This window comes from Camelina sativa, chromosome 9 (assembly GCF_000633955.1).
Source record: "Camelina sativa cultivar DH55 chromosome 9, Cs, whole genome shotgun sequence".
NCBI classification, from domain to species: domain Eukaryota; kingdom Viridiplantae; phylum Streptophyta; class Magnoliopsida; order Brassicales; family Brassicaceae; genus Camelina; species Camelina sativa.
In genome coordinates this window covers 16,435,350-16,446,510 of record NC_025693.1, presented here as the reverse complement: position 1 = coordinate 16,446,510, position 11,161 = coordinate 16,435,350, and the positions used below count along the sequence as shown (strand labels likewise).

The 11,161-nt window shown below is 35.3% G+C and overlaps 1 protein-coding gene across 1 annotated transcript; it reads left to right on the top strand.

The window, feature by feature from the left end:
- On the top strand, positions 8,227–10,509 carry LOC104711141 (pentatricopeptide repeat-containing protein At3g46790, chloroplastic). Its single transcript, XM_010427822.2, has one exon. It carries the CDS (start codon positions 8,336–8,338, stop codon positions 10,310–10,312), a length of 1,977 nt encoding a protein of 658 aa, XP_010426124.1. The 5' UTR covers positions 8,227–8,335; the 3' UTR covers positions 10,313–10,509.

Here is an 11,161-nt window from a genome sequence, read left to right as displayed (position 1 = left end):
GAAATACCGCCATGAGTATGTTATGTTGTGATGAGTGTGAGTTTCGATTGGACTTCCGGTGTGCTACTTTGCCTAGAAAGGTAATGAGTCAAAGGTACGATGATCATCCTCTCTACTTGTCTTACGGTGAAAATAAGGAAGATGGTCAATTTTGGTGTGAGGTATGTGAAACAAAAGTAGATCCAAAAGAATGGTTCTATACATGTAATCCGTGTGGGATCATTTTGCATGTCTCATGTGTTGTTGGAGACTTCTCATTTCACATACCAGGGCACATTTCCTTGGACGAAACCTCAAATGGAGAAGTGGTACCCAACACTTCTATTTGTAGGCCTCATTGTTTCAAGTGTTCTTCAAGATGCAAGCTTCCTTATATTCTTCAAGTGAAAGGCTTTTACTATTGTTCTGAGAAGGGCTCTTACTATTGTTCTCACAAGTGTTTAGAAATCCCTCGTGGGTATTGGGATCATGTAAATCGTAGTAGTTCATCAAGATAATTGATGTGCGGTACGTAACGTATGATCGTATCTGCAGTTTCTATCGTTGTTTTTCTCTAAATTAAACCTCAATGTATATATTTATGTTCTATTTTAATCTATATTAGGTACGGATCCGCACGTATGTGCGTGATTGATTTTAAAAACTGTGTTTACTATAAGATTTGTATTATATTATGTACATGTAAAGTTACATTTATAGATATAATTATTTGTTAAATCATTTACAGTTCAAACTTATATTAGTTTGGTTTCATTCAGTTTGTGATTTTTGAAATAATAAAGGTTTCAACATAAAATTAAGATTCACAAAACAACATACCCGAATCTAACGTTTACCGAATTAGTGATTAATCATAATTGTATAAAACTTGTAAATTATGAAACGGATAAAAACATCAAAAAGAATAAAACTTCAAGAATGACCTAAAATCTTAAGCGGGTCAAACTCGTTCCGGTAACCATACTCCATAAGGGGTATAATATTTTCTTATCTATAAAAATTCGTCCCTCGAAATCTTTAAGAAATAATATTAAAAAATATATAAGATTTTATATTTTTTAATATGTTAATTTGGAAATTAAGGAATCTTTAATATACATTACTCTTATATATCAGAAATTTTCTATATGGAAAACTGAAAATTAGGATTTGCATAAGTTTAAATATTTTATAGTTTAAAATAAATTTAAGATGCTGTCAAATTGTTTTTTTAAAGATTTTCCAATATCTATTATTCAAAATTAATTTCAATTTTTTTTTGGTCAAAAAATTTTGAACAATAAGAAATAATATTATTTATATTTTTTAAGATATGATTTAAATATATATTTTACCTCTCATGTTATAATCTTTTATTATATTATGATACATAGGTTTTGAAAATAATTTTGAAAACATGTACGGGATAATCTTTATTAATATTTAAATAATATTTACCAATTTTAGAATTTATAGGAACAAAATATTATGTATATAAATAAATTGAATAGCAATGGCAGTTTTATTTAATATTATAGAATATTAAGGACAAGTAAGAAATTGGGCACAAAGCTCTCTGGCGACAACACGTCAGCTTTTCTTCAAGAATACTTCTCTTTTAATATATAGGGGATTTTAGAATTTATAGGAACAAAATATTATGTATATAAATAAATTGAATAGTAATGACAGTTATATGTAATATTATAGAATATTAAGGACATGTAAGAAATTGAGCACAAAGCTCCCTGGCGACGACTCGTCATCTTTTCTTGAAGAATGTTTCTCTTTTAATATATAGGGGATATATAAAGTTGACTTTTCTCTCTTCTCCTTTTTTTCATGTTATTACTAATTTTTATTTTTTGACAAAAATAATTTAACAAATTAATTCACATTATTATAAAAAGAACATAAAATCTAAAGTTAATGTATCAATCAATTCAATTTTTAACCAAAAACTGATCATATTCAAAAATTTAGAATGGGTTAATGAGTTTTAGAATGGAAGTAAGATTTTAATGCATGGTAAAGTAAAAACAAATTTATGTAATTGTATTTATAAAAATCCAAACATAAAAATAAAATTGAAGTGAAACATTAGTATCTAAAAAACATATACTACAAAGTTTTGTTATTATATTTCACTTAAAAAATATAAAAGATTAATTACTCAACTTAACTTAAAAGTTTTGATCTAAAACGAAAATATTGTAAGGGTCACACTTTTTCTAAGAAAACTATAATTTTTTTTTTTTGAAAAAGTATTCAATCTAAAAAACCAAAGTCAATGGTCACAAAATATATTAAAAAAATGATATGTAAGTCATTACAAAAAGTGACATGTGATTTGTCTATCATATCTTAAAAGACATATTATCAACTGGAACTACAATTCTATAACATGAGAATATAAAACAAGCTTGAGATTTTATTAAATTTTTTAAATTCTTTTAACTCAAAACATTGGCAGAAACAACATATTTAAAGTACACTATATATTTTTGAGAAGACGAAGTTGAAGATACAACACAAAATTAACATCTGATCGAAAATAACATATGAGGTTTTAGAAAAATATGTAACTTGGATTAGAGAATGGATATTCATTGGCAGGCTTAACAGTTCCCCCATCTAAGCATTATTGACTTGGTCGGAAATTCTGTAATGGCAGGTGATGCACTTGAACAACCCCATTGTAGTGACATATCACTAAAATTGTTCATGAAATTTTATATATTTGCATTTAATGTGGGATATCAATATATTTAAATGATCTCTATAATTAAGTCAACGATCCACATTCGACGTTAGAACTTTCAAAAAGATATTTTCATGGGATATGAATATGAAATGAACTCTTCTAAAGATAAAAGGTCAGAAGATTGTCAATAATAGCGTTTACTCTTCCAATGAGGTTCTTGAAACAACCCGCCCCGTTTTTAATAAGAATAACAATATAATTAAATATCCCATATTATTTAAATACAATCCAACCAATAAACCAATCCCTGATAACCACATAAACCACAAATACCAAAATAATAATATGCACAGCGGAACATAAATAATAACCAACAACCTAACATATTCCTATCCAAGGTTTCAACATACACAATATAACCAACAAAACATAAACGAGACTCTAGATCATCCTCCTCCTCATCGCCATGATTCCACGTCACATACCTGCACACTACAAACAACAATTGAGATGCGTAAGTATGATCACAAATACTTAGTGAGGCAATCCTCCCATCTGTTGGGCTATACAAACAAGCAACTAAGAAACCAATGTTTAACAAACAGCAAACAAACACAACAAACCAGGAAAAACAAGCATCAGACGCCTGCTGAAAAGGTTGGTATCGACGGCACCCTTCTGGTGTCGACCGACACTAGCCCTTGGTGTCAACCGACACCACCTCTTGGTGTCGACCGAAATCCTTCTGGTGTCGACCAACACTGGCCCTTGGTGTCAATCGACACCACCTCTTGGTGTGGAGCGAAACCCATCTGGTGTCGACCGACACTGGTCCTTGGTGTCGACCGACAACACCTCTTGGTGTCGATCGACACCGACTCCGCAGACACGTTGTGCTCGAAGCTAAAAGTCGTAGATCTGCTTCCCAAAACCTCCAAAAACGTCTAAAACTCATCCAAAGGCCCTGTAAACTCAAGGGAACCAACAACCAACCACAAACATACAAGAAATACAACACAAACAACAACAAACCAAGCAAAACAAAGGATTCTCAGACTTAGATCAGCCATGGTCAAGCACTCACCTCTTTTGTAGAAAGTTTCTGACCCGAACTGACGAATCCAACACTTAGAAAGCTTCACTTTCGTTCCTAGCACCATATCTCCACTCCACAGGAACATATCTCACCAACCCATGTTAGAATGAATCTCCAAATCCTCCAAGACAACTCTCTCTTCTCTCTTTTCTCTCTAGAATCGGCAAAACCACCTCCTTCCACGACCTAGGTCGAGTTTTGCCTTTAAATACGTCAGTTAGAGATTCCCAATTAAACCAAACTGAACCAAAACAACAATTTAAATCCACCCGGTCGTACCATAATTGATGGTGTCAATCGATACTCCCATGAGCCGAATATGGCTCTAATACCCGGCTTTCATACACCACAAGCCGACTGAACTCTGCGTCTAGCTCTCGCACCGTACGGTTCCCCTGAGTCAACCCCAAGAACCGCACCTCCATGCGATCAAGTGCCTCCTGCAAAAAATACTTAGCGTTGAACTCCCCCACAAAGTCCATCCAAGTCATCTCACGCTGCACTCTCCCGGCCGTCACCGACCTCCACCACACATGTGCATCTCTCGGCAGGTAGTGCACTGTCAAGTCCACTCGATAGTGATCAGGACACCTAAGCGACTGGAAGATATCCTCCATCCACTCTCTCCACTCATCTGCAACACTCAGATTCGTGCCTCCTGTGAAAAATCCTGCACCCACATGTCGTAGCTGCACCAATATCTGGATATACTGAGCATCCACTATCTTGGTCCCCGGCTGCACGCCTGCCTGCAACCCAGCCACAAGCTACACCGTTGGATCCTGCCCACCAACCACTGGCGGTACTACTGGAAACTGCCCACCAACCGCTGGCGGCACCACAAGAGTATGCACACTATCCGCCACTGCTGGAAGCCGCACCAACACTTGAGCTAGCAATCCCGCCAAGACATCCTCTCTACGAGCATCCTCCGCTGCAACCCCTATCCCCGGGGCAAATCCGGTACTGACACCGAGCCCACCAGCCCTGCCGATACCAACACCAGCCTGGTCTCCAGATATTCTAGGATGAACCTGCGACTCTGGCACCTACTCACATGCCATACTCTAGGTCACACTAACACTGGCCTCGGGAATCTGTCTCCGACCACGACCACGACCGCGCCCACGACCAGCAGTTCCCTCACCTCTAACAATCTGCACTACTCATAACAGAAGGCTAAGCACACAAATTAGAAACCACACACAAAGCACACATCTGACTGTGGAATCTCATTGAAGGCTCGAAGAGGATGATTCTAGGACTCCATACTCACACAAATTGACTATCTACTCATATTCAATTTCCATCACACAACAACAATTCACAATATCATGCACCAAGCAACAGGAAAATAATTCCACCAATTAAATTCCCTTTAAACAAACAATTCTAACACCAATCCACTCAACCACCCTAGAACCGTAATGGCTCTGATACCAAACCGAAACAACCCGACCCATTTTTTTAAATAAGAATAATAATAATATAATTAAATATCTCATAATATTTAATTACAACCCAACCAATAAACCAATCGCCGATAACCACAAATACCAAAATAACAATATGCATAGCAGAACATAAACCATAACCAACAACCTAACATATTCCTATCCAAGGTTCCAACATAAACAATATAATCAACAACACAAAAACGAGACCCTAGATCATCCTCCTCCTCAGCGCCATGATTCCATGTCACATACCTGCACACCATAAATAACAATTGAGATGCGTAAGTATTATCACAAATATTTAGTTAGACAATCCTCCCATCTACTAGGCTATACACACAAGCAATTGAGAAACCAATGTTTAACAAACAACAAACAAACACAACATACCATTAATAACAAGCATCAGTCGCCTGCTAACAGGTTGGTGTCGACCGACACCCTTCTGGTGTCGACCAACACTGGCCGGCCCTTGGTAAATTTCAGTAAAGAGAAGAAAGAAGTGTTTGGAGCATATAGCTTAAGAAATAGATGAATATTTTTTTAAAATAGAGTTTGATCGTTAGATCGCAACTCGAGCATAACCTGCTCTAATACCATGTTGAAGGTTGATAAGAGAAGAACACCTTAGTGTTTAGGAAATAGTATATTGACTGACTCTCATAATTATAAGTTTTAGATTAAGTGAAATTATATAGTACAAGAGTTTCCTAAGCTATAACGATTGCAAATATATAAATATTTAAATAATAAATATAGAATTTATTGTTATTAATCTTGTGATCTTCTAGATCTTTTTATATTAAAACCTCTATAAATTAATAATGTTAGGACCATGCTATTTTATTAATTTATAGTGATATTAATTTATATATATATAAATATATATTAATATTTACAAATTTATAGCATATATTAACAAGAGAATTTGTTAAAAATGCCCCTTTTGATATACCCCTTTTCAAAAATACCCTCTTTTCTGGCCATTTTTATTTATGTCCTCTTTTAATTTTTAATGACCATTTTACCCTTAGATGAAAATTATTTTATTCAATAAAAAGAAAAACAAAATTTTCCCGCCAAAAAATTTCCGACATATTTTCTCGCCAAAAATTTTTTTGTCAAAAAACTTTTGATAAAAAATTTCGAAAAAAAAAATTTTCCCGCCAAAATTTTTCCCGCCAAAAAAAATTTACAAGGTTTTTAAAAGGTTTTATAAGGTTTCTACCTTATAAAAGCCTTATAAACACCTTGTAAAGGCTTTTACAAGATTTTTTAAAGAGTTTTAAAAGGTTTTTTAAACAACTTGTAAACGCTTTTACAAGATTTTTAAAAGGTTTTTAAAAGGTTTTAAAAGGTTTTTAAAAGGTTTTTAAAAGGTTTTCAAATGGTTTTTAAAAGGATTTTTAAAAGGTTTTTAAACACCTTCTAAACCCTTTTACAATGTTTTTAAAAACCTTGTAAAAGTTTTTATAAAATTTTTAAAAGGTTTTTAAACACCTTTTAAATGCTTTTAAAAAGTTTTTAAAAGCGTTTAGAAGGTGTTTAAAAACCTTTTAAAGCATTTACAAGCTTTTTAAAAGCATTTACAAGGTTTTTAAAAGCGTTTACAATGTGTTTAAAAACCTTTTAAAAACCTTGTAAACGCTTTTAAAAGTTTTTTAAAAGCATTTACAAGGTTTTTAAAAGGTATAAATTTCAATATTTTTGGCGGGAAAATTTTTCGATTTTGGCGGGAAAATTTTTTTTTTTGGCGGGAAAAAATAATTTTTTCGGGAAAAATTTTCGATTTTGGCGGGAAAAAAAATTTTGGCGGGAAATTTTTTTGGCGGGAAAATATTTTCGATTTTGATGACTGTACATTCTTGCTGTCACTCAAAAAGGGTAATTTGGTCATTTTGTATATAAAGAGGGGTAGTTTTAAAAATGGTCAACATGAAGGGGTATTTTTAAAAAGAGATATGGAAAAAGGGGCATTTTTGAGAATGCCCCTATTAACAATTATAAATTTATAGATATATTTTAACTATTTAAATTCAGTAAATTATGATTGGAAATTTTTTAGCAGAATAAGATTAGATTTTCGCATGTTATAAAGTTTATGATTTTGGAATTGACAATAAATTATAAATACTATTGAGAAATTCAATTATACATATGACATACCTAAATTCTAATTTACTAATAATAATATCAATTATTGTATTATAAAAGCCTTAAGACTATCAAAATGAACATGATATATTTATTTAGCTATTTTTATGACATGTTATAGACTATTTTATATTCTTATAGTTTAAAAATACAACATAACAATCGTTATATAGATATGAGCTCTATTCAAAATTTTAATGCATACATTATAATATCATATATATATATATAAATGTGTTTAATTATTAATTTATGATATTATTGAGATTATATTTTTCATAATGTTTTTTAAAAGATACTATCTTATTATCTTATCGAGTTTTGTTATTTTTTACATGACTTGGGACAAACAAAATTTATTAATCTATAGTGTGTATTAATTTATAGAGGTTTTTAATGTACTTGCTTTACAAAGAACCAAATTATTATTATGATTTATTGCATACTGGTGTTTGATTTGGGATCTCGCCGGAATACTGGTGGACCTCTAGTGGCCGCCATGGAAGAAAATTATTCTCGGTGCAAAATATGCTGCGTAAAACTTAGACTGCAAATAGTTGCTTAAAATTGAAAAAATCGATTGAACAAAATTAGATTGAATAATATTCAACTCATTCATCTCAAAAACAGTGGTTAAACAAGTTGAACATTTTGGCTGTAGGATTAGTTTATTTTTTCAACCTTCTTAAGTTGAACGGACTGAATAGTTTTTTCCAACCTCAATTTCAACCTCATCAACCAATCAACCCACTTCAAAGCTATTCAAATATGGACCTGATCCAAAAAAGCCCATATTATTACCACGTGATTGGCACGTGTAAACCAACCACGGAAGTAGCAGAGAAACTAGTGGAAGTGGTAGGATCGGCAAGTAAAAGCCCCTCTGGCCCTCTTCTTTGGGAATTTTCCGGGAAAACACATCGGAAAAAGCTTAATCACCGGAAAATGTTTCTATCTCACCCTCCTCAAGTAATACAACCGAATTATTATACTACAGCTAACTTCTTACCTCGCTGTCCTCTGAAGCCACCGTTGTGCTCCGTTGCTTTAAACAATCCTTCGACTTCCTCCGGCGCCGGAGCTAAAATCTCTAATAATCAGCTAATTCAGTCGTTATGCAAAGATGGTAAGCTTAAACAAGCGCTTCGCCTCTTGTCTCAGGAATCAAGCCCGAGTCAGCAAACTTACGAGCTTCTGATTCTCTGCTGCGGTCATCGGAGCTCTCTTTCTGATGGTCTACGCGTTCACCGACATATTCTGGACAATGGGTCTGATCAAGATCCTTTTTTGGCTACGAAGCTAATTGGTATGTATTCAGATTTGGGTTCTGTGGATTATGCACGGAAGGTGTTCGATAAAACGCGTAAAAGAACTATATATGTCTGGAACGCTTTGTTTCGAGCGCTTACATTAGCGGGTCATGGAGAAGAAGTGTTGGGTTTGTATTGGAAGATGAATAGGATTGGAGTTGAGTCAGATAGGTTCACATACACTTATGTTCTCAAGGCCTGTGTTGCATCTGAATGCACAGCGAATTGTCTCACTAAAGGGAAAGAGATTCATGCGCATCTTACCCGACGCGGTTACAATTCGCATGTTTATATCATGACTACGTTGGTGGACATGTATGCTCGGTTTGGCTGTGTGGATTATGCTAGCTATGTGTTTGGTGAAATGCCTGTCAAAAACGTTGTTTCTTGGAGCGCAATGATTGCCTGCTATGCAAAGAACGGGAAAGCTTTTGAAGCTCTGAGGACTTTCCGTGAAATGATGACAGAGACCAAAGATTCATCTCCTAATTCTGTGACTATGGTGAGTGTGCTTCAAGCTTGTGCTTCGCTTGCGGCTTTAGAGCAAGGGAGATTGATTCATGGGTACATACTCAGACGGGGGCTTGACTCCATATTGCCGGTGATTAGTGCTCTTGTGACAATGTATGGTAGATGTGGTAAGCTGGAAGTGGGACAAAGAGTATTTGATCGAATGCATGACCGTGATGTTGTATCCTGGAATTCCTTGATATCAAGTTATGGTGTTCATGGGTATGGAAGGAAAGCAATTCAGATATTTGAAGAGATGCTAGCCAATGGGGCTACCCCAACTCCCGTAACATTTGTCAGCGTTTTGGGAGCTTGCAGCCACGAGGGTCTTGTTGAAGAAGGAAAAAGACTGTTTGAATCAATGTGGAGAGACCATGGGATAAAACCACAAGTCGAGCATTATGCTTGTATGGTTGATCTGTTAGGTCGGGCGAATAGGTTAGACGAGGCAGCAAAGATGGTTCAAGACATGAGGACTGAACCGGGGCCTAAGGTTTGGGGTTCCCTTCTTGGGTCTTGTAGAATTCATGGGAATGTTGAGCTTGCAGAGCGGGCAAGTAGAAGGCTCTTCGCACTTGAACCAAAAAATGCAGGGAATTATGTGTTGTTAGCAGACATTTACGCGGAAGCTCAGATGTGGGATGAGGTTAAGAGAGTGAAGAAGCTCGTAGAACACCGGGGACTGCAGAAGCTGCCTGGTCGGTGCTATATGGAAGTGAGGAAGAAAATGTACTCGTTTGTCTCGGTGGATGAGTTTAACCCTCTTATGGAACAGATTCATGCTTTCTTGGTTAAGTTAGCCGAAGATATGAAGGAGAAAGGGTACATGCCACAGACCAAAGGAGTTCTGTATGAGCTTGAGACGGAAGAGAAAGAGAGGATAGTGTTAGGACACAGTGAGAAATTGGCGTTGGCGTTTGGGCTGATAAATACATCAAAAGGAGAGCCCATCAGAATCACGAAGAACTTGCGTTTGTGCGAGGACTGTCACTTGTTTACAAAGTTCATCTCAAAGTTTATGGAGAAGGAGATTCTAGTTAGAGATGTGAACCGGTTTCATAGGTTCAAGAATGGAGTGTGTTCTTGTGGAGATTACTGGTAATACTTGTGGGACTTATACGATTGCTTGTGTATAATAAGCAAGGGAGAGATCTTGACCAGAGTTCTTGGACTTAGTCAGGCCAAAAGAAATAACGAACAGGTTAGACTTAGATATTTCCTGTAATATATGCCAACGAAAGCTGTTGGGATCATTGTTACTATCATTTCTCAATAAACAGAAAAGGTGTGTTCATTTCATTCACTCTGCCTTCGGTTCGAAACTCTAAACATGCGTTTACTGTGTAAGCTTCTGCTTCCTGATAGTAACTGCAGTCGCTCGCTGCTTTAGCCTGATTAAGCTACTGGTTCTGGTTTAGTGAATCGACCTAAAGGATTCTGTATTATTTGAACCAGGTAGTAAGATTCAGATGGCTTACACGCGAACAGGCCCATTGGTTCCGTTTGTTGAAGTTGAGAGAAGTGTTGGAGAACTAGCGGTGATAACGCTCTGCTTTGTTCTTAATTAATAACCTACATTAATTATCAGATTTTTATTACTTACGCACTCAATATTTCCATTTTTCTAAATCAGTAAAAACAACGCTTAAATAGAAAATGGAAAACAAACAAAAAAGAAAAGGAAAATTGTAAAAAAAAATAGAAATCGACCCAAATTGACCAAACGGTTCACGCTATATAGGATCAAAGCATGCATTATAAACAAAAATACACACAAAGTATTGTCTAAGAACACGAACACAATAGAGAGAGATCAGAGATCAAAGATGCCACAAGCTGCGGTCTTAATATTGGCGTTTGCTGCAAGTTTCTGGGTTTTGGTAAGCTATTCTAGAGGCGGCAATCATAATGTTTCAGAGAAGTTTCATACCAGACCAAGCGGCATAGGAAC